Source organism: Cornus florida, unplaced genomic scaffold (genome assembly GCF_030987335.1).
Source record: "Cornus florida cultivar Cherokee Brave unplaced genomic scaffold, ASM3098733v1 CherokeeBrave_3.0.0_Hap2_Chr02, whole genome shotgun sequence".
In the NCBI taxonomy this organism is placed as follows: Eukaryota; Viridiplantae; Streptophyta; class Magnoliopsida; order Cornales; family Cornaceae; genus Cornus; species Cornus florida.
Window position 1 is genome coordinate 66,890,357 of NW_026775572.1, and position 24,506 is coordinate 66,914,862.

The 24,506-nt window shown below is 35.3% G+C and overlaps 2 protein-coding genes across 5 annotated transcripts; both read left to right on the forward strand.

Annotated features, from left to right (window-relative positions):
• The first annotated feature begins 3,763 nt into the window (after window positions 1-3,763).
• LOC132296362 (uncharacterized) lies at window positions 3,764-7,967 on the forward strand. The gene is made up of 4 exons (XM_059794572.1): window positions 3,764-3,770; window positions 3,898-4,432; window positions 7,208-7,300; window positions 7,496-7,967. The coding sequence occupies exons 1-4, from the start codon at window positions 3,764-3,766 to the stop codon at window positions 7,965-7,967; spliced, it is 1,107 nt and encodes a 368-aa protein (XP_059650555.1).
• A 1,045-nt stretch (window positions 7,968-9,012) lies between these two features.
• On the forward strand, window positions 9,013-24,178 carry LOC132295215 (uncharacterized). 4 transcript variants are annotated; one of them, XM_059793378.1, is made up of 9 exons: window positions 9,016-9,141; window positions 9,227-9,366; window positions 10,579-10,685; window positions 10,782-10,847; window positions 12,483-12,565; window positions 18,453-18,499; window positions 19,126-19,204; window positions 19,303-19,466; window positions 23,893-24,178. In XM_059793378.1, the coding sequence occupies exons 1-8, from the start codon at window positions 9,091-9,093 to the stop codon at window positions 19,390-19,392; spliced, it is 663 nt and encodes a 220-aa protein (XP_059649361.1). In that variant the 5' UTR covers window positions 9,016-9,090; the 3' UTR covers window positions 19,393-19,466; window positions 23,893-24,178. The 4 variants fall into 4 exon arrangements, with proteins under 4 accessions (XP_059649363.1, XP_059649362.1, XP_059649361.1 ...); XM_059793377.1 differs by lacking the exon at window positions 23,893-24,178 and adding an exon at window positions 21,704-22,005; XM_059793379.1 differs by lacking the exons at window positions 10,782-10,847; window positions 23,893-24,178 and adding an exon at window positions 21,704-22,005 and having other exon boundaries at window positions 9,015-9,141.
• Window positions 24,179-24,506: the final 328 nt, after the last annotated feature.

Here is a 24,506-nt window from a genome sequence, read left to right on the forward strand (position 1 = left end):
TATATATAAGTTGTATAATCATGTTAACCACTCAATACAACACACACAAAAGCCTAAAACATTCTCTACCTCAATTTGAGATGAAAATCTCAAAAGCCATCAAAATGGAACGACTCCGAATCCGACGAAACTACTAGGTTTTGTCGGGGACAACGCCGTGAACATAACCCCCATGAAAGCCCCATCAAAATCTTAACTTGACCTCAAAACCAAACTCAAGAAATGGTCAAAACTGAATTCTAATAAGGGGGAAAGGTAGAGCACAGCGAGGGGAACAACAAACGTTAAGGCCGAAGACTTTCAATCAAGGAAAAGTGAACCAAAAGAGGAGAGAGAAGATGGAAGCACCCCTTGGGCTGCCACAGGAGCTCCAGGTCGTGCATGAAGAGGGGAGAAGATGAAAAATGAAATATCTCACCCCCTTTTATAGAAATCTCAAAAAATGCCCCGAAGGGGCCCTCCGGGTCTGAAAAAGTAAAATTTGAGCAGACGTGCTCAAATGGTAAAACTTTGTGAACGAAAAAGATTCAAATGATAAAATATGAACAAAGGAAGAAACAGCGTCAAAAACCGAGTTCCGAGCAGAAAGTTATGCCCAAAACAAGTTTGGCACAAACCGGGGCCAGAAACTCTGAAACTGGAAAACAATGACCAGAAGGAATTTCCAAGAGTACACGACTCGACGAAAAGTGAAAATGAATCCTGTACGAGAATCCAGGCTCAAAAGAAGGCATTTAGCAATAACTTTCATTAATTGCACAAAGACCCCTCCAAAAAGTGAAAACTGCACTAATGGCCCAAAATGAAAATATCTTCCAAAAATATTTTCTTAAAAACCCCTGAAATAAAATATCTTCAAGAGATATTTACAAAAATACCCCAAAAAAAGAAAATAATTTCTAAGAACTTTGCATCCATGCCTCTATGGACACTAGGAGCAACTAGAGTACTTTCTTGCAAAAGTAAAGATACATATTTTGTGGAAACCACTTAAGATGAAGATACATGAAGTCAAAAACCAACTCCGAACACAAGAAGTGTGGTTACGCCAACAAAGTGTCAAACAGGAAAAAGATAAAATAGAAAAAAGGATGAAAAGTGAATAGTGTCGAAAAACGAAAAATGTGGAAACGACTCGGTCCTCAAATGAAGTTGTCAATCCACAGAAAAGAGTCTCGGAAATCACTCCAGAACACTCGAGACGACACTAAGCGAAGAGGAACTGAACTCAGAAAGGAAAAACAACGGAAAAAAAATATCCGTGAAAATCCGGGTCATTACAAACAAGGGTAGGGTTACGTGATACCCCTCGGATCCGAGACACGGGTTAATTAGGCCCAGGCCCAAACCCGAGGGAATATCAAATAATTAAAGTATTTTAAAGCGAACACAAAATACAAAGATTTAAATAAAATAAGAAATAGAATAAAGCTAACAGAAATATCCATTATCAAATCCTCCAAATGGTAATGAATAAAGTGAATCTAAACATCCAAAACCTCCAAGAGTACAACTCGGGAATCCATCTAGTGGACCCCTAAATAAAATCCCAACTGAACTGAAATAATTGAAAGTAAATAACACTGAAACATCGAGAGAAGTCCCACGTAATCTGATGAATGAGGAACTGTCCTCGAATAGCATGATCAAGCTCTAAGGCTAGAACCGTCCTGTACCTGAAAAGATTAAAAGAGTGGGTCAGGCCCACGAACAAGTTATAATCTAATTGCAATCCATACAGTGACCCGATACGCAGATATACCCTAGATACCCTCACAATAGCTATTTAGTCCATACGTATATATATATCCACACTAAGGGACATTCACTGGACTATAATAGGTGTCTCAACCTGAATAGAAGGCAACATGCGAAAACGCACCCAAAGGTGGGCATGAGTACCTAGACCTAACAGGGTATACCTACCTACTATATCCAGTTACGCATCCACTGCATATACACACCCTAACCAACGAGCTTGAGACTCAAGCTCATCTCGTGGTACCATAACCATATATCTAAAGTCCATCCGAATCCAGAGTATGTCATTCAATTATTCATTGAGGAGACATACAAAACGCAATCTAGATAGTCACTCAACTTATTCAGCTGATATGACTTAACTACAATCAACTAATCCAGGAAGTCACTCAACTTAGTCAGTTGATCTGACTTAAACACAATTTAGGATTCAATAGTTTATAATCCATTCCGTTAATCCGATAGGTTAGGTCTTAGCGTTTTGAAGCTAAACCATCCATAGTATGCCACCGGCCTATACCGGTGCATACAATCCTCCATATCCATGTAAATTACAATATATAAATCATAATTTAGTAATTTACAGTCCAAACCATTATCCAAGTAGTTGCAAAAAACGTTTCATTATTCTAGCAATTGCAATCCAACAGTAATCCAAGTAATTGCAAAAAAGGTTTAATATTTCGACAAGTAGCATCCCAAAGCATGTATAGATCAAAACAAATACATAGATGACCCTATCATGCATTTAAATTAAGTTTTATAAACATCCTAAATCCCATTAAATTGCTAAAATTTAGTTAAGTAATTAATCCGTCTTTCATCCGTTAACAGTATAGAAAGTTTACTAATTTAATACTGTTTGTCCCACTGACTCAGAGGCCAATTTTGATCAATCTAAGGTCTTGATAACACCCAAAAACCATTTAATCCCTCTGTGAAGTCCCAAAATTTTCAGAACAGTTCCCATGCTCCAACAGTAATCACAACTCGTAAAAAAAATATATCAGAATGTTTACTATTGAAGAAAACCTGCTCTAAGTCTTGGAAAGCAGGCTCTTTTAGGCCTGGAGTGGCCTCTAAGGTCCTTGGAGCCGGCTCTACAAGTGTGGGAGCCGGCTCACACTTTTATGGAGCCGACTCTTACCTCTTCTAAGAGCTTCCAAACTTGCTCTGTTTCTCGTACAACTCACTGTTACGTCTTTTGCCTCTACTGTGCCGTGAATAGGGTTCTCAAACCCTAAGCAAACGTATAATATATATATTTATAGGCAAATCCAAATCTAAGTCTAATTAAAACCCTAGACTGTAAACCTAATTAAATCCTAGCCGGCCCAAAACCAAAACGTGATACAAAAGAGTAAAACCCTAACTTAAAACAATAAATAAAACAAATAATTAAATATCCACCTAAGCATATAAAATAGACAAATAATTAAATTATTACAGTTAATTCAAATAAGTCAATTAAATAAACAATTCCATTAAATTAAAACAATTCATTTAAATAAAATAATTCATCAATTAATGAAATTTAACTTCCATAATTAAACAACTAAATCACAACTAAATCAATTAAAGAAGTAAAACAATTAAACACTTAATCAAATAAACAAATAGGCACACAAAATGCAAGAAAACAATAATTAAAATACCGAGACTGTCCTTTTAAAATTAGGGGTATTACAGGTTAGGGCTTGCAGAGGGGGAGAAACAACAGCTAATTGATTTCTTGTCTCAGAACGCAGATGTGTAAGAACGCAGATGTGTTTGTTTGGAACCATTCAGACATGCCAGAAATTAGCCCCTTCGTGTCTTGTCATTCCCTCAATGTGGATCCGAACATCAAGTCCGTAAGACAGAAGCAGAGGAGGTTCGCCCCAAAGCGCAATCAAATCATAACTAATGAGATTGGTCGATTGCTAGACGCAGGATTCATCGGGGAAGTTCAGTACCCAATTTAGCTCTCAAATGTGGTTGTTGTGTAGAAGAAGAATGGGAAATGGAGAGTATGTATTGACTTCACAAATATGAACAAAGCATGCCCGAATGATAGCTTTCCATTGCCAAAGATTAATTAAATAGTAGATGCCACTACTGGCTACGAACGGTTAACCTTCCTGGATGCTTTCTCAGGTTACAATCAAATCCCTATAGACACGAATGATGAAGAGAAAACTTCTTTTGTCACCGAACGAGGAATCTACTGTTACAGAGTCATGCCGTTCGGACTAAAGAATGCTGGAGCTACTTATCAAAGGCTGGTCAGCAAGATTTTCAAAGATCAAATGGGGAAGACTGTAGAAGCCTATATTGATGACATGGTAGTAAAGAATAAGAAGGCGGCCGAACACCTGGAACACTTGCAAGATGTATTCGGGGTGTTGAGGAGGTATGGAATGAAGCTTAATCCAACCAAGTGCTCGTTCGACGTAAGTTCTGGGCAGTTCTTGGGATACGTGGTCAATAATAGAGGAATTAAAGCTAGCCCAGCTCAAGCAGAAGCTCTGATAAAAAATGCAGAACCAAGAACGATCAAAGAAGTGCAAGCACTCACGGGTCGGATAGCCGCACTGAGTAGATTCATTTCTAAGCTGTCAGACCGCTGTAAACCGTTCTTCGATACAATCAGAGGCCATGGAAAGCAGGTCTGGGGGATGAGTAACGAAAGGCATTGACCAGCTTGAAAGAATATATGCGGAACCCTCCAGTCTTATCTGTCACACCCCGAATTTTCTAATAAAATCCTCAATTTATACAAATACAAATACATTAAAATACACCCATGATCATAAAAAAATATGCCCTATTTTATACAAAATCAATTTCCTCAAATATACACAAAAAAAAAAAAAAATCTCTAAATAAATAAATTAAATCCTACAATGCCAACTCTTCAGCCTAAGCCCGAATTTAGCAATCCCATTCATCTTCGGTACCTGAAACTGAAGGGTGGTGAGACAGAAAGTGCCAGTAAGAAAAACCATAACAAGATTTCATGGAGGTTTAATAAAACAGTTTCACAAAATATACATAGTCATGTGAGTATATAAGCAAAATACATATGCATTTAATTAAAACATTTAATCAAAACCATTGAAGCAAACCACTCCAAGCCATTCAAGGTTTAGAGAACCCTACACTGAAAAAGAATTTTCTCACTGGATCACCAAGCTTCAAGCTCCCAAACTCCTCTGCAACTCTCGTCTCTCTCTAAAATCTCTCTTTCTATTTGCCTTTACACTAAAGTCACAAGCCTAATTTATAGGCAAAACCACGACACAATACAAAATATCAAGAAAACGTCACCCACACATCTCCACAATTTGTTGCCAGTCAATAGAATCTCATTTGAGCCAAATATCTATTGGGTCCCGCCACCATCTCTTTCCTTATCTTTGTTTTTTCCTTTATCTTCTTCCATCATCTGACATACACTAATCTCACCCAAAATAACACAACCCTTGGCCATTAATTTCTACCCGTGGGTCTCGCGAAATTACCATCATCACATCACCATTTCCTTTCCCACTTTCGGCTGAACCTACTCCCCTTCACTTCTTATCACCATCATGCATTAAATATATATATATATATATACACACACACACATAAACATATGACAAAAATCAAAACCCATGACAGATGGGACCCGACAAAAACAATTTTTCCTTATTTCTTTCATTTCTCATCACTTCGGCTCACTGTGCCTTGCTGCCACATTTTCATTCCATCAAATGATATATATATATATATATATATATATATATATATAAATGACAACAACTACACCTCCTTTAACACCAACTAAAATAATAATAATAATAATAAATTAAAAATCTAAAAAAATCAGGTTATCACAATCTCCACTACTCAAAAAGAATTTCATCCCCGAAATTCAGATCCAACAGTCTTCGTATACCCGAAAACACCAACAACCACAAAACCAAAATCCAAATCCTTACCCCAGGCAGTGTGAGATACCATGATATGTAGGACGTTGTGGTAACTGTTAGTGCTAGTCACCCGCCTACACACTCCGTAACCGTTGTGGTAGCTAGTCAATGCGTCATCCGCCCACTAAAAAACCACAAACAATAACAAACCTGGGCTACCTGCCCAACCACACTAACCATGCCAGTGAACGCCATCCGCCCACACACATCCGGCTATAAGTGGTAGCTCACTAGTACTACACACTCGCCCACTCATACCTGTTTACATCATCACTATACTCACACTTCCGGCTGGGTACATGCTTTGATACCATTTTGTCACGCCCCAAATTTTCTAATAAAATTCTCAATTTATACAAATACAAATAAATCAAAATACACCCAGGATCATAAAAAAATATGCCCTCTTTTTATATAAAATCAATTTCCTCAAATATACACAAAAAAATTCTCCAAATAAATAAATTAAATCCTATAACGCCAACTCTTCAGCCTAAGCCCGAACCTAGCAATCCCCGTTCATCTTCGGTACCTGAAACTGGAGGGTGGTGAGACGGAAAGTCCCAGTAGGAAAAATCATAACAAAAATTTCATGGAGGTTTAATAAAACATCTTCACAAAATATACATAGTCATGTGAGTATATAAGCAAAAAACATATGCATTTAATTAAAACATTTAATCAAAACCATTGTAGCAAACCACTCCAAGCCATTCAAGGTATAGAGAACCCTACACTGAAAAAGAATTTCTCACTGGATCACCAAGCTTCAAGCTCCCAAACTCCTCTGCAACTCTCGTCTCTCTCTAAAATCTCTCTTTCTGTTTGCCTTTGCACCAAAGTCACAAGCCTAATTTATAGGCAAAACCATGACACAATACAAAATATCAAGAAAACGTCACCCACACGCCTCCACAATTTGTTGCCAGTCAATAGAATCTCATTTGAGCCAGATATCTATTGGGTCCCGTCACCATCTCTTTCCTTATCTTTGTTTTTTCCTTTATCTTCTTCCATCATTTGACATACACTAATCTCACCCAAAATAACACCACGTGCAGCCAAAAAAAAAAAAAAAAAAAGAACCCTTGGCCACTAATTTCTACCCGTGGGTCCCGCGAAATTACCATCATCACATCACTATTTCCTTTCCTATTTTCGGCTGATTCTGCTCCCCTTTACTTCTTATCACCATCATGCATTATATATATATACATGAACATATGACAAAAATCAAAACCCATGACAGATGGGACCCGCCAAAAACAATTTTTCCTTATTTTTTTCATTTCTCATCACTTCGACTCACTGTGCCTTGCTGCCACCTTTTCATTCCATCAAATGATACAAATGACAACAACTACACGTCCTCTAACACCAACTAAAATAATAATAATAATAATAATAATTAAAAATCTAAAAAAATCGGGTTATCACATTATTGCTCCCGAGCCAGGTGAAAAGCTCTTTATGTACCTTGGTGTGTCCAGCATTGCAACGAATGCCGTTCTGGTGCGATGTGATGAAGGAAAACAGTTCCCAGTGTTCTATGTTAACAAAACAATGGCCGAACCGAAGAGAAGGTATTCAAAGGCCGAACAAGTGATCCTGTCATTGGTAAATGCAAAAAGAAAACTCGGGCATTATTTTGAATCCCATCCTATAGTCGTTCTGACCACTTTTCCTATAAGGATGATCCTGTACAAGCCAGACCTGTCAGGAAGAATGACAAAGTAGGCCATAGAGTTGAGCTCATTTGACATAACGTATGAACCCAGAACGTTCATCAAAGGACAAGCGGTGACTGATTTCCTGCTTGAGTGCGATGCGGAAGACATGGAAGAAGATCTTGGAGGTTCTTCATGGAAGCTATTTATTGATGGCTCTTCAAATCAAATGGGGGCAGGAATTAGGATCAAAATGCAAACGCCAGAGGGCGCCATGCTGAGTCAAGCGGTTAGACTTGAGTTCAGGGCAACCAATAATGAGGCTGAGTACGAAGCATTGCTAGCTGGGCTGAAGCTGGCTAAAGAGTTGAAAGTCAGAAGTCTAGTTGCTTTTAGCGATTCACAGCTGATCATTCGGCAGGTGACGGGGGAATATGGAACCAAAGACAAGACAATGGAGGCATACCGATCTGTTGTTCTGCACGAAGCAAAAGATTTCGATCAGATTAAATTCATCCAATTGCCGAGGGAATACAATGAGGATGCCGATCGATTGGCTTATAGTGCATCAGGTTCTGGATAAACATTGGCTAAGGTTATACCGGTTGATGTGTTATCTCAGCCATCTATTTTTGAGGAACCGTCTGGTTTGGACCCTCAGCAAGTTAATGTCATACCATATAAGCTGAGCTGGATTTAACCAATCATGACTTTCATACGAATTGGTGTGTTGCCCGAGCAGAAAGATGAGGCATGGAAAATCAGGTCAAACGCTGCAAAGTATGCTATTGTGCACAATCAGTTGTACAGACGGTCTTTCTCGGGTCCGTACTTGAAATGTGTTATCCCCACAGAAGCTAGACAGATCTTGCGAACCATCCATGAGAGGTGTGTGGCAATCATTCAGGAAGAAGATCTCTAGCGCATAAAGCGATAACACAAGGATATTTTTGGCCGAACATGTCGCGAGATGCAGAATAATTCTCTAGAAGATGCGATAAGTGCCAAAGGTTCGGACTACTGATCCACCAATCACCTGAGGACTTGCACGTAATGGCCAAACTATGACTTTTCATCCAATGGGGGATGGATATGGTTGGCCCTTTGCCGACCGCGAGGTTACAGAACAAATAAGTTCTGCTAGCGACAGATTACTTTACCAAATGGGTGGAGGCAAAGCCAAATCCTAGTGTGACCCAAACTCAAGTAAGACGTTTCATCTAGAGTAATATTATTTGTCGCTTTGGCGTACCAAGGTCGACCATTATGGACAATGGGACTAATCTCGACAACAAGCAAGTGAGGGAGTTACTAGAAGAGTATGGAATCAATCAAAAGTTGACAGCGGTCAGCCATCCGCAGGCAAATGGTCAAACTGAGATAACGAAAAATTCAAAATAATAAAAGAAAATAAATAAATAAAAGAAAAAAAGTGCACAAGTTACACCACTTAATCAATATAAATGATTTCACTTTTAGAAAAATCTAACTCAAAATACTTAAAAATAATAAAAAAATAAAATACTATTGTCAAAATAATAGTTTAATTTGACGGAATGGATAATGAAAAAACTGTAATAAATGAATTTTGATACAAATTTTTTATCTCATATAAAAGCTGTGTTCTCAATATTGGTACTACATAGCTTTTAATAAGATTTGAGGAGGAGAAAATTTGAACAAAGCGAGGGGAGAGATCGACAAAAATGGCGGCAATCTGCTGCTATGTGCCACCATCTCCAACCCTACAATGCAGGGTAAGAATTCGCAAGATAGATAGACCGTTCTTGATTCAACTCCTCTCAGAAATTGATTGTATTGTTGAAATACTACTCACTGTAGAGAGCTGTTCATGGCTTCCGATGCTGCTCCGTTGCGCCGAATAACCACAAGAAGAAAGAAAGGCCATCGCCACACCTGTTGAAATTCGCAGTTAGCGGAGTTACAGAGCTTCTACGCTTTCTATCCTCCCCCAAACACAGGTCGCTCTCTCTCCCTCTCTCTCTATATATATATGCATATATGTATTATTAGTGTCAATCTTTATTATTTGTATATATGTAACAGTTGTTTACTTCTTGTTCATTATGGAAATCGCAATTCTATAATAATTTGTTTAGCACATAGCAACGAATTGTTGAATGATTTCTCAAAAATTTATGTGATTTTCTGATCTAAGTGATCAAGAACATTTTTCATTTTAGTCTCTCTCCCGAATTAGTTTAATTGGTTTAAATCATGATAACAAAATTTTTAACTTGTTCATGCGATTGTATGATTTTTGTTTATTCTCTGATCAAGCAAATAAACCCTAACCCACTCATTCCATTCCCCAATCATTCTTAATTGGTTAGTGCCTTGTTTTCTTAAATTTTCGAAACAAACCTACTGATGAGTGGTTAGCACACACCAACATGCCCCAGGGGGACTTGAACCTTCGATCTTCTATTTTAGAAGGTGAGAAAGCACCATTAGGCTATAAAGGCTATATTTTTAAATTACTTTCTCCATTTTCAATTTTTTTTGAATATCTTAAAAACAAATTTTTATGTAAAAAATATCTAGTTTATGGAATAGTCATGCTATTCAATGAGTTTAACGAACCCTAGATTCGTGAAAGTATTAAATACCCCGGGGGGGTATGGTACCCCGGCACAGTGGGAACCTTTAGATCATGGATGTGGTGGTGGGCCTTACCACATCCAAGGGCTACCATAGCCCCGGGGTATTAAATATTTTCTCCCTAGATTCCTAGGTCTACTAGGGTCTTACTTACCTTCACTTTGTGTGGATTCAGATTAATGAAGCCTTCAAGTTGTTGCTAATGCAACTCCATCTTCATTATTCACTCGTCACTTTTTGCTATTGGGCTTCCTCGATAAGAAGACTCATAATGACTCTTTTGTAGATATTTTATTAAATATACAACCATGTTTTGTGAAGGAATTTATTCACACTAAACTCAAATTTACTAACAAGCATAATAGTATATTAATTTGTTGAGCCATTATTTGTAGAGGCAAGTGTTGGAGAAATTAATTGCAAGAGTTATGCGCTCTTGTTGAGCCATTATTGATTTGTCATACATCCTTTGCTGAAGTTGCTTCAAGATCACCCTTGATATGTACAAGCCACCTAAAATGTCAATTTTCATGTATTTCTTTGTAATCTTTTTCATTGATAACGTTTTGCAGATCTGATGCAGTGAGTTACGAACAGAGAGATGACATTTCAGTTTCTGCCGTTGATGATGTTCTAATGATCCTCAAGTCAGATTATGAGAATGCTTATTTCGTTACAGGTGCCTTCTTCATTTTTTAATTTATCATTTAAGATAAACAGTATTTAAGAAATGTAACCAAGTAATCTGTGACAACATTTTTTTTCATTGCATTAGGAATTTTTACTTCTGCAATCTATACAGAAGATTGTATTTTCGAGGATCCAACTATTAAATTCCGTGGTAAGAAAAATTATGTTTTCTCGTTGCATTTAGCATTTTAGAACTTGATGCTGAATAATATGGTACTTTACTTTGTTGTTTGTGTGTTGAAAGTAGGATCTGAAATTAGGGCTAGATGGAGGAAGAAGAGATTTGGAGAATTGAGTGAGAGAGAAGTTTTCGGTTTCCTACATCTCCACACCCTAATGCCTTTATTTATATACATGACTAGAGGGAACAAGGAAAAGACTAATATACCCCTGAGGGGTAAACTAATTCCATAAGCCCTAATATGTATATTCTAACAATGTGATGCTCATGATTTATTACTAGTTGCTGACTGTAGAGATTCCTGAATTCTTAGTTATGATTCTATTATTTGGTGGAGAACTCGAGGATATCTTTAAAAAAATCATTTTTTCAGATTTATATTTTTTCTTGATTTTTAACTACTCTCCAATTTCCTTGATTTTAAATATTTCCAAGAATCATTTCTGCCATCCCAAATTGGTTCTTTCTTTGCTGGTGAGTTGCTTCACAATTTCATAAATTGTAGTTTTATGGTTTTTATATTCCTGTGAAAGGAAAGAACAATACGAGAAGAAAAAAAGATAAGATGTTAATAGTCAACAGTAGAACTAATATCTGTTTTTAAGTTTACATAAACCACCTTTTAGTTCGACGTGTTGGGATCTATGTGATCCACCTTTTTGTGAGGTCCATTTAGTTTCTATTTCAGTTGTCAAGTCTTTGTAAAATGGTTTTCTAAGTTTGAACCAGATGGCAAAGGGGTCATGTGAGCTGAATATATGTGTGAAGGTAGCAAATTGTTGAAGAGTGTCAGTCAACATCAGCGTTGAGATTTAAGGTGATAAGATTTGTTGTTGAGTTACTAATAATGAAGATATACACAATATGAGTATTGTGCTTGAAACATGCTTAGTAATTTATAGTTAATTGATGATAACAGTTTCACAATTATGATTAAGATTAGCAATTATTATATGAAAGTATAATTTTTTTAACTCTATCTATACACTAACTTATGCCACTCTGGATCACTGCGATTTTAAATTGTTCTGTTTTTAGAAGAAAAGTACCCATAATTGAAAAAATTACATCAGATTGAAATCATTATCCTTTTATATATTATCTTGGTCCTTCTATCATTTAACATGACTTCATTGTGTCAAAATCAATAATTTGAGAGTCATTTTTGTATTTCCTGATAACTTATTCATGGTTTTCTTAGACAACTATGCATTATTTTTGCTAATTTACATTTGTCCTATGAGTTCGGGTTGATGTATGGTCAGATCACCTACCACTCATAGCTTGTATGGCGTATTATTTTTATGTCCAAGGTATGAATGGAATTACTCTTTAGTCAAGACAAAAAAGAAAGACTGGATATCTCTGTTTCTGGAAATTTGTGTGCTACTGACTGTGCTAAAAATGTCTGCTACTGCCTACATGCAATCATTCGAATATCACTTTTTTGGAACTCAAAAGTAACCGGTTTCAATTTGCAATGCACCAAATATGTTGAGTTTCCATGCCTAATTTGTGGCACAAAGGGACATTAAATGAAGAATTCCATTTTCAAACAAGAAATATGAGAGCATTTGATTAATTTCGTTTTCTTTGGTCATTCAGGTAAAGACTTGTATTCACGCAACTTGAAATTGCTTGTACCTTTCTTTGACTGTCCATCAATTGTGTTACAAAAGATTGAGAAGGTATTCATTCTCTAAGAAATTGCATTTCGATTTTATACGCACAAATAGCTTGTCTTATCCACGCAATCCTAACTTGGTTGTTTTAAAAATTTGCATATACACATAACTCGTAACTGGATTGTTGTTAAATGTGCAAGATTGACAAATGTGATCTTTAGCCGTCCTCTTGTCAAGACAAAGGAGTATATTTATCATGAATTCCTGTAATACTTCTTTGGAAAGTTTGCAGTGAAAAAAGTCAAAAACTGAGTGGGACAGAACAGGCTATGCCTTGTTATTTGTGCTTTCATTCCAGAACAGCCATTGCTATTAATGGGGAGTGTCCTAGTGGTTTCTGTTCTTGAAATCTTTTTATCACCTTAGTTCACATGCAATGGATAAATTTAGCTTCAGTGGGTGTTTTTTAATATATATTTTTTATGGAATAGAATGCCAATAATAATAATAAAAAAAGGTAATAGGGGCATTTGGGTGTGTAAGTTTCTTGTCAAGCGAAAAAAAAGTTGTAATATTTATTTGTTACTCAGATATATTTTAACCTGTACAATTATAATTAAAAGTAATAGTAAAAGTCTTCAAACAAAATATTTCATGTAGCATAAAACAAGGACAGTAATGTCCGTAATTACAGAACCAAATTATCCGTCACCATCATCAAAAAATACAAATAGGATAAAACAGAGATGTTAAGTCATAATAAGACACAAATATTGTGCATCACCAAAATGATCAACAAACAAGTTATTATTGCATGACTTGCAAAATTCTTGGCATTTCACAACATTGCAGGTTAAATTTTTTCTAACGACGAAAAAAAAAAAAAAATACAAATCATTCGTTGGATCTTGTTCACCTGCCAAATAAGCTATATTGCATTACCTTTCATTCTTATTTGAATTATTCTATTATAGAAATGGGATATGGATACAACATGGTACAGGCATACTGAAATGACAAATTCTTTAAAATAATATATGAATACATCAAGAACATGACAGTTTATGCATTGTGTAGATATCAACTCAAGTCTTTTCCCAACTGTCTGGGACAAACACGAACCGTCCTTTCGCTCTAACATCATGGCCTTAGATAAACCTTATTCTCTGCTTGCTAGCATATCTCTTATAACTATCTCATTCCATTTTAATTTGATTTTCTCCTTCCCTACCATTAAGCTCAATAAGGACCAAGTCACTTTTCCTAAGCGGTGCAATTGTTGGCCATCACTAGTCATGGCCATATCATTTAATTTAGTTTTCTCTAATTTTATCTCTAATAGGTACTACTTTAACAACTCACGAATATGTTTATTTCTAATTTTATCTTTTTATTGCCTCGCCATACATCCATGTCAACATTCCCAATTCTGTGACACTCGTTTTGTGGATATGTTATTTCTTAGTTGCCAGCGTTTCATCTTCTTGAGTATGTTTGATCTAACAGAATTTACCTTTCGGTTTTAAAGGTATATGCCGATGGCATCAAATTGCTCAGTATCTGGATCCATAAAATCATAACCCTATGTCTAAATCTTACCATTCCACTGTATGATTATCTGTGCAAAAACACCTATAAAGGCCTTCAATATTTTTTTTTCCTCCTTTTCCTTTTCTTTTTTTCCTTTTTGGGGTGGGAAGTAGTAAGTGCCATGCTACAAATCTTAATGATTACATATAATGATGCCTTACTGCTCATTCCGTGCCTTGTTCATTCTATTAGAAGCATCGGCATATTTTTTGATTGTTTACTTCTATTCATAATGAAATAAGATGAGTATGGATATACTTTTGGCCTAAATTGTTTTTTTTCTCGTCTTTAAAATGCTATGCCATATTGGAAATATGTGAGGTATTTATCTTTCAAGGAGAGTTCATGTGGAACGGGTAGGAGTGAGGAGTTTGTAGAGGTGAGCAGCAAGTGAAATTACTCTAAATATTTTTATGTTGTAAACACTAAAATTTCTTGTAGGGTGAAAGAATGATGTTCTATTGAGCTATACTAGCAAAGTACACCATTCATGTTTCCAGTTACTTTTTGATGGTGTACTTTATGTATTGATATTGAAGTATTTTCGGAGACAATTGATAGCAATTTACTTTGACTGCAACTGGAGATATAGTTAATAGTAGTCAATTTTTGTTGTGTTGAGGTACTTTGCATTTATTAGGAGCTAGAATTTAAAAAGGAAAGAAAAGCGGTAAAAAAACCCAAGAGAAAAGTACATTAGGTTCCAACATTCAAACAACCTGTTGGTCTTTAATTGTTATATTAGAGTGAAGTAAATAGAACTAGATTTCCCTCCAAAAATTGGCGTTGGCCTTTGGCCATAGTTTTCATGTTTTCAGTCACCTTGTGACACATTTTAAGAATCACCTTTGAGGCTTTGATTAAACAATCATAATACCCCATAGTAAAAGCTTCTTTTAGGGCCTTTTATGGGATCCAAAATTGCTGCTTTAATGGCACAACATTAACCAGTTGGTTTGGAGTAACAACAGAAATCTTTCTGCTTTGAAGTTTCTAAATATTTCCCCAATACCTTGACTACCAGCTATAAGATTGTGTGGTATTCCCTGTTACCTCGAAAGGTGAAGGTGCAAGGTTCAAGTTGTAGGTGGTATGTGGGTTGATTACTCATGGGAAAACAAACTACCTGATACCAACCATCTACTTTAAAAGCTTAAGCTGTTATAGAGGGTGTAACTTTAAATTCTTCAACACACCCCCTCACATGTGGCCTTCTTTTGGTCCAACACGTGCTTCAATTTTAATTATTAGGGTAACGGTGAGGTTTGAACACAGGACCTTACCTGGTTTGATACCATGTTAACAACTATCTACTCCAAAAGCTTAAGCTGTTAGAGAGGATGATGTAACTTAAATATATAAATCCTTCAACAACTTTAAAATATCACATAGTAAAAATAGGCTGGTAAATTGCTAGATATTTTTTGAGGGTGCTGTTCAGTTTGGTAAATTGAGGTTTGATCTGAGCTATGCCTAGGCACAAACCAACCTAATCTTCAATCCGAGTCAAATTCGGTTCAATTGTGTAATAAAATTTTGGGGTTATGGAATGCAGCCATGTTTGTGAAATGGATAAGTGGCAAGACCAAAAAAAAAATATATATATATATATATATATATATAGAGAGAGAGAGAGAGAGAGAGAGAGAGAGAGAGAGAGAATTAGAAATGAACACATTCTTTAGTTGGTCGGACTAACACGATAAAATGGGAGAAAATTGATTAAGATGGTTTGGACATCTGCAAAAAGACCTCCAAGTGTAGTTGGGAAAAGTGATATGGTCATATTGAGTGTAATGGTAGGGGAAGGGGGATACCAAAATTAACATGAGTAGAGTTTGTAAGGAAATATTTTATATTATGTGGTTTGATTGAGGCTATGATCTTAAATAGAGTGGAATGGAAAAATAAGATTCATTTATCCAACTCCAAATATTTGGGAAAAGGCTTTGTTGAGTTGAATTGAGTATGGAATGCAACCACTTTGTGCAAAATAGTATTAAAAGTTAGGTCTATTTTACTCTTTTCCTTTCAGCACACCATGTAGACAGAACCTGTGCTATTTCTTATTGGGGGACATGGAAATATAACTTTCATTCCACTTACTTCAAGCCCTACAATCCAAACCAGCTGAATTTTATGTCAATACGACAACTTTACAATCCAAACCAGCCAATCTTAACTTTCAATTCCTACATTATAATAGTAATTCCAGAAGTTTGCTATAAAAATACACATGAAAATGGAAATTATAATATAAATGCACTTTAATACATCAGGTTCCATCACACAATATTGCAAGAAGTGCCCTGTTGAATTTTTGTATTATGAAATGAAACCATAGAATTGTGAAGAGAAAATTGATTGATGTTGTAGTTGTAGTTGTAGACTTTTAGTATCCATGTCTTTAGCAATTTCCCATTTCCTGACCCCAATTATTACTTAAACGATATACACTAAATGATTGTAAAAAACAATTCTAATGTTTTTCTACATGCATAAGTAAATGGATTGTGCAGTTTGAATATATTGTAGTTGCATAGAGGGCCTTGCTTGGTGTACTGATATTGATCTAGCTGTCAAGTGATAAAAAAACAGATTCTGTTGTCACTTCATGCAAATAAATGTCAATGAACAATTGTTGTTTTTCGACGCCGTTCATTAATGAGGACCAATACTGGCAATAGCCTATTAATGTTTTTCTTTAATTTACTGTGATGGTTGCAATTTCCAAGTGTTTGAAATTCAAGTACTTAAACAAAAAGGCATGCATTGAGTTGATTCCCACAAATAAGCAGACCAGACTGAATGGACAAATGGTTGAAACTAGAAAGTTTGTAAATAACAGCTTGATTATTTGAGAAAGGTGCACTAGAATGAATATTTTCATGTTATATTCTGGAATAATTTCATTATCAATGTAGTTTAAGTTATACACATGATCTTGCAGGACTATTAGCTGGAAAAAAAAGTCCTTAACTTGAGTAATTTTGGTAAACAAGTGCATTGCTGAGGAATTTGCTGTTCTTGACTGAACTGATTTTGGATAAAAGCTATTGAACTATTATTTGTACATTGAAATTAGAGAAAAACTTCATTTTTTTGGATGACCGTGAAGACAATAATAAAACTGATGATCATAGGTAATGAAACTGAGCTGATGATGATGTTTATTTATAGGCAGACAAGATACTAATACTTGAGAACTTTAGAACTTATGATCATAGGTAATGAAACTAAGCTGCTGATGATGGTTATTTTGGTGCTTGGTTTTTGATTTGATGATGATTCAGTAAACAATTTGATTGTGTTTTAATGGACAAACTACTCTTGTTTCAAGAATGAACTTGGAAAAGTGTAGCTAAGAACTTTAGAAATAAAGCGACATTACTTCCTTTTTCTTATATCTTCTTACATGTGTATATGTATGTGTCATAATAAGAATAATTCTTATAGTATTAATTCTTGTTGGTGACTAAAGATGGTAAAAAACAATTTTTTTCACTTCCTATTTAGGCCTAAGGGTTTTCGTGAGTGAATAAATATATAGCGTTAGGTGACTGACGTGAAATTGAGAGCATAAGTAACAACTCTTCAGAAAAGAATCAAATTCATCAATTTCCTATCCTTCAAGTGAAGGAACCATCTTATCAAATTTAGGACAAGTTCCCTCAATTTACACATGAAGAAGTGTATATGTAGTAATCGACAACATCATATGATCTTAGTCATCTATTTACAGTAGAGATCATTGTTTGGTGTAATGGTTAAATGTTGGTGCAATGGTAAATCTCGGGCTGACAGAAGCGAGGATGAGTGAGTGAGTATGAAAGCAGTCACTTTGTGAAAAAATTACTAAAAGGTTAGGTCCATCTCCGCTCTTCCCGTCCCAATACTCTGTGTAGGCAGGACATGCACTGGGCAGTGTCCTTCTTTAACCATCATATTAATAGTTTGCTTTCTTATTTTAGGAAAAGTAGGAAGAACTTAAGAACAAGTGATCCTTTAGAAATAGATTGCTACAATGGGATGGTGGGTTCATCCGTATTCTTGTTCCAAATATTACTATGCTTGCTAACCTGAAAGCGGCTAACATAGCATTGGCTAAGAATTTGTCATGCTTTGCCTTAAGCTACTAAAGAACCTGAAACTTTTGAAGAAGATACGAAAGGGAATCTATTCTTTCCTTTTTTTAATGAACAAATTTATTTTATAGGATGTATAGAGTAGGCTCTTTTCCTTTTATGTTGTTTTTGTGAGCTTGTGCACCTGTACTTTATATTAATTAAGAAAACCGTTATTAGCTATGAACAGAATCAATACATGTTACTAATGCCTAATATTGTGACTTTTTATGCAGGGTATTGATTCAGAAACAAATTTTGTATTCGCAAAGTGGAAACTAAGGTCCTAACTTGGTCTAGTTGTTTTTGTTTTGTTTTTTTTTTTTTTTCTCTCTCACTTTTAAAAATTTACGATTTACATCAATTATACATGGTTATTGCTTCATGTGAGAACCAGTGCCACTTTTTGATAAATTAATGTTAATACCACCCAATGAATGACAGTGGACGGTAAAGGTTCCTATGTTTTCGTTGAGTACTTCTTAATGATATGACCTAGGCCTTGCAAGCAGTTCGTTGGTGCACAAGATATGCTAGAGGTTTAGTATTGCATCAGTGAACATCCATTTAGCACCTGAAATGGTGTTCAGTGTTTTAGTGTAGCCTCATGCCTGGAGGCCATGGAGATGTTACTAGCAGACCATTCTACCAAAGAAAATCATGTCCCAACCCTCAAATTATGCGCTTAATAGATTCATCTATAAAGTAACAACTTCAAACATTTAATTACTGGACTTTGCTAGCTGCTAATTTCCCTACTTCCCTGGACATGATTTTATTTAACTTTTGAAAGCTAATAGAACCACTAAAAGGCTTTCCATTTGTTAATATTAAGTTTGTAATATTCTTGCTTATCACCAGCTGTAGAGGGATTGTAGTTTACACCTGTTCTTGGTTCTATCTAAACAGGACCTATCTCAAACTTCCATGGAGGCCTTTCATTTCTGTTGATGGAAGTACGGTGTATGATTTAGACAACAAATTTAAAGTAAGTGAAACATTTTTTCTCTGTGACATTTATTCTCCAACATAATGTTAGAGCGCCTTAACTCATTTACGGATGATTGCTAATACTTTGTTCAACAGATTGTTAGGCATGCTGAGAGTTGGGATATATCTGCCCTCGAAGCAATAGTGCAGATATTTACTCCTAATTTTGGAAAGCCTGGTGATTGAACATCCTGTGTTTCTAGAGATCTCAAGGAAGTTCATACCAATTTCAAGTAGTAGCTGCTGACTTGATTATTAAGGTAACGCCTATATGAATCTTATATACCAAACATTGAAAAATAAAAAATAAAGAAATTCATTAATAAAATATATCTTTCTTGTGTTTGGACCCATAGTGATTCTTGGACGGAAGTGTTCAAGTGAATTGTTTGACCTATTTTTTTTTATCGGCTATCTTTATCAAATATAAGGAAGTGGGGGTCCCACTTTCTTATATGGAGTATTTTGCACACATGACCAATCAAAACTTGTCGGCCTAAAAATCATTACCGAGAGTAAAGTAGATTATTGTATACTTTGTCCTTTATTAGATGGTGCACATTGAACTGAGAGTAAAGTAGATTATGGGCATGCTTTAGAGAGATCCACATTACCGATATAAAAAAATTTCTGTTATATACGCAATGTACATAAGTATCCTGGAGTTAAAAAAAGTAAAAAAAGAAAAAACTCCTTGCATTTTTCCAAGAGCAGTGATACACACCTTGAAAGAAATTCGAGATGTGTATCATGAATGATGATGTAGCTCCTTCTCTCATAATATATATATATATATATATATATATATATATATAGATAGTAATAAAACAGAACTACATGCTATATATACTTTGTCAGATTTGCCATAAATTTGATACACCACCATTAAAGATTGTTCTTAGGTGGTGGTTGTGGGCAAAATGTCAAACTATGGAGATCATGTCCATAACACAGAGAGGCATATTATACCAAAATAATAAATAAAAAAATTACATAGAAAAATCTAATAAGTTTAATTTAGGAGTTTTTTATTTCGTTCTACATTAGCCAAATTTGGATGTAGCATATATTATAGAGAATAGATCTTATTTTTATTGTTATTACTTTGGGATAATCATCTTCAAACAATTGAATTTAGGTGAGAACTTTGGTGTTGAAGTTTGGATTTGGGAGAGATTGTGACGAGGGAAAGAAGATGAACATAGAAAATTTATAATTTTAAAAAATTTCTGTATCAGCCAAAGAAGAAAAAGAGAAAATTATAATTTCTGTATGATGGAAACAATAAAAAAAACAAAAAGGGAGAAAAAGACAAGAGGAGTGGTTAAGAAATAAAGTTTATAGTGTCTTGAAGTTCAAGATGCATATCATGAAAATGAATTCATGATATGTATCATTTTCCTTTTTTCCAATTGAATAAATACGCACAATCTTTTAATTTGAAGATTAAAATACTTAAAATGTTCTTAAGAACATTGATTATATAGCACATTCACTCTTTCACACATGGGCGATGTGAGACTTGTGAGCACATGTAACTCACACCAGAGCCTTGCCTCTCACAGGCCTGCTTCCGCCCACCGAGCCTCACAATTCCACCACCTTGGGTGTCCGACGTCCCCATCGGCACACTTCCGGCTAGGTCAAGCCCACCAACTACGGAATTCTGATGAGTTAATCTCTATCACGGCTTTAAAATGCGTTGTGTCATAAAAGAATGTTGAACCTACTTATATCACTTCACTCTTTCACACTCATGCGATGTGGGACTTGTAAGTACACATGGCTCGCATCAGATCATTGTCTCTCACAGACCTACTCCCGCCCATCGAGCCTCGTAATACTTTAGAGTTTTTATAAAAACAAATGATTGTTTATGTGTACATTTGGTACAAAATTTTAAATCATAGGAATTTATATGAAGATAGCATGATTCTTTATGTGTACTTTTTATTACTCCCTCCATCCCAATTTAAGTGTCGGTTTTGGAGAGTAGTAATTTTTAAGGGGACACGTGAGACATGCATTGTCTCCCTGAAAAGTTACTAATTTGCCATTTAAATTTTGAATATTCAAGTTTGAAATTTTAAACTCCAAGGACATATATGGAAAGATGTGAAATATATTGTTTGAAAAAGGAAAGTGAACAATTATTTTGGGACAAACAAAAAAGGAAAGCATGACACTTTTTTTTTTAGGACGGAGGGAGTATATAAGTTTCATGATATATATTATTTATATATATATATATATACAGAAAACTGATCTCTCGCTAATTTGTAGAAATTGAGCCAAAAATGATTGTTGTTGTTAAAAGCAGTGTGCCTAATCTATTTGAATGTTGTTGCTTCATTCTTATGTGCAATTGAGCTGCATATAACTCCTATACTTGAAAAGCATGTTCTTCATGGCTATGTCCTATTCTGGAATTTCCTTAGAAACTTTTGTTAGAGTTTATTCCTACTGGGACCTTGTGTCTCACCCTACCATATTGTAGGTTCCATTGATCATTTGAAGAGCTAGTGGAGTTGCAGATTTGCTTGTTAGAGACTAGCATGATATTGTATAACAAGTGTTTAATATAATGCCTGTGATCTTATTTTTAAGGAATTAAATTGATGTATGATGAGAATTTTATTTAATATTGTTGAAAATTGTATCTTTGTGGACATTTTATGGACTGTTCTTTAGGATTCTTATGAGTTGTAGCTTGAAGTAGGTGTTTGGGGATGAATAAGGATTTTGTATTTTTGTGTTTGGGTACCTCTTTAATTATTATTATTATTATTTTTGTCATTATTATTGACTTAGTGATTAAACTGTAGTATTACTTTCTAAAATCTTAAAAAGTTATACATAAAGTGGAGAAAAGAAAAAGCTCACTTGTTGTATTCGACGATAGGAAGACTTATTTCTGTTTCCTGATCATTTTTTCAAAAATTAATTGATTATTTTTTGATATATTTTGTCAAATAATTATTATTGTTGGTATAAAAATAATTAGACCAATTGATAGTAAGAGAAAAATTAAATAATTAATGACTCAAATAAGAAATTTAATTTTAATTCAAAAATACATTTAGAAGTCTGAAAAATATGAAACAGAGTCGGAATAGAAATCAACGGACAGACACTGGAATCATCTAAGGGAGATTTTGGGCCAAAGCAGGAAATGGGACAGAGTCTCTAAACAAGTAGGCCGGCCCAAGAGAGGTACCCAAACCCATTACGATTCCTGATCCTTCTCCAGAACTCCAACCAGAACATTGTGCGGTACGGTACTTCTCCTATATAAGAAAGTCCGTCTAATCTCAATCACATAATCTCATCGTCGTCGTCGTCAATTGCCACGCCACAACCTTCTCTCTCTTCAAAACCCTAAAATTTGTTCCCACGAATCTCATCATCAATTGCCACAACCGACTCTCTCTTCTCCTTCAAATGGCATCATCGAGACTGTTGGAAGTTTCGCCCAATCGATCCTTTCTATCTTCACAGACACAAACCCTAATGTCAATTACTCCACCTGCTGCTGCTGCTGCTGCAGACTCCTCTCTCTTCACATCCCTTCAAACTCAGGTCTTTGGAGCTGTTGCAGAACTTGAAGAAATTAAGCACAAATTCTCTCGTGGGTACAAAGATTATGCAATTATTGCCGCCTTTGCCAACAAGCTTAAAGAAGCCGAGAGGGTTCTTGACATCATCGACAATGGTGATTCTGATTATCGCCGCCGCCGCACCAAACGATTAAAAACAACTGTTGCTGCTAACATGAAGCCCTGGCACTTGAACCAGTAGAGACACCCCTGCACTCACTCCAACCCCCACCCAATGTAAACTAACATGAATGTATTTGACATATATTTTGTGAATGAATTTCTGTTAAATGCTTATATACCATGTTTTTTGGTGGATGCTTATATTTATTGACTCAATACTTCAATAATGGTTCGCCTCGCTCACGTCATCTTTTAATCAAGCGTAAATGCTCATGAACATTGCAAAGGGCTGCCGTATTTGTGTTTATGATGAGTTGTAGGTCTAAAACAATGGGAGCACATTCTCCCTTGTCAATCTCCAAATTATGTTGGGTTTGTAATTTAGCATTTAAGCTCTATCGCACGGACCTTCCTTTTTCCCTTCACACGTGACACAACATGGGTATGGGTACAAGGTATAACCCAAATTGTATTACTCTGATCCTTCACATGGCATGATTCTGGAAGAAGAAAAAAGTTAAATTTAAAAGTAGAAATTTCAATCTATGAGATGGATGGAAACCCTTTTCTTTTACCACATCCCATTTAATTTTAATTATACCCATTTAATTTGAATAATAATTAAGTATGTTCTTATAAATTTATAGTAAATGTATTTAAATGCATGCTATGTCGCTGAAGGGTTGTGTAACGGGTGGACGTTTGTCAATTTATTGAAGTACTTCATACTCACTCATTTATATCCAATCACTTTTCTATCCGAATTAAATTATTTTTTGTTCAACGTTATTTATTCATGGTGTTATTTATTCATGGTGTGTATGGTAAAGAGATGCTCAAGCAATGTGAATAACAATTATGTATTCAAGGAAATATGAATTTATATATTTCCTGCTCGCATAAAGCAAAAATGAGAGTTAAAAAGTTTTCCCTCTTTTTGTGACCTTTTGACACTTTTTTTGCGCAGTGCATTTTTTCAGTGTTCTACAGAAATCAGTTTCAGAGGAAGAAGGCCAATGATTTATATTAGTTGTTTCATTTATCCTGCTTCAAGGTGCATATAAGGATTTTGTTGTCGCTATGAGATCAGAAATTCCATGGAATACTTGCCCTACTCCTATGTATTTCTCCTTCCACATGAATCACGGGAAAGAAACATGCCGACAACTAAAGTCTTGTTTCTAACTCGTGATTTTCAAGTCACAATGAAAAAACATTACCATTGTGCCAAGAGTAGCCCTCTTGCAATTTCATTTATATGTATATTTAAAATATATGAGTATATATATGTGCCTTGAAGATTCCTTAAGATTCATCTTGTAGCTGCAATATCTTTTTTTTTCAACTTTTTTTTTTTTTTTTTTTTTATTCTCTATTTTCATAAGACTAGTATATTAACACACAAGTATCAATTGTGGTTCACAATCACGGTATCGCTTGCGGTCGCGGTGTAACGGATTTGGGTAAAATCGTTGTAAACCGGTCGATTCATGAAGGTGTGTAATGGTATCGAATCCTTGAAAAAGAGTTACGAATCGGTTGATAAGTCACTTGCGATCGTAATGTAACTTAAACACACTT

Excerpts from the sequence above, each read along its gene's own strand:
- LOC132296362 (XM_059794572.1), top strand. Across the intron at positions 4,433-7,207 it reads TGGGGGATGAGTAACGAAAG|CATTGCAACGAATGCCGTTC; the intron begins GCATTGACCAGC and ends TGGTGTGTCCAG. Across the intron at positions 7,301-7,495 it reads ATGGCCGAACCGAAGAGAAG|AACGTTCATCAAAGGACAAG; the intron begins GTATTCAAAGGC and ends GTATGAACCCAG.
- LOC132295215 (XM_059793378.1), top strand. The coding sequence starts at position 9,091 with ATGGCGGCAATCTGCTGCTATGTGCCACCATCTCCAACCCTACAATGC. Across the intron at positions 9,367-10,578 it reads CTATCCTCCCCCAAACACAG|ATCTGATGCAGTGAGTTACG; the intron begins GTCGCTCTCTCT and ends AACGTTTTGCAG. Across the intron at positions 18,500-19,125 it reads TTCGCAAAGTGGAAACTAAG|GACCTATCTCAAACTTCCAT; the intron begins GTCCTAACTTGG and ends CTATCTAAACAG.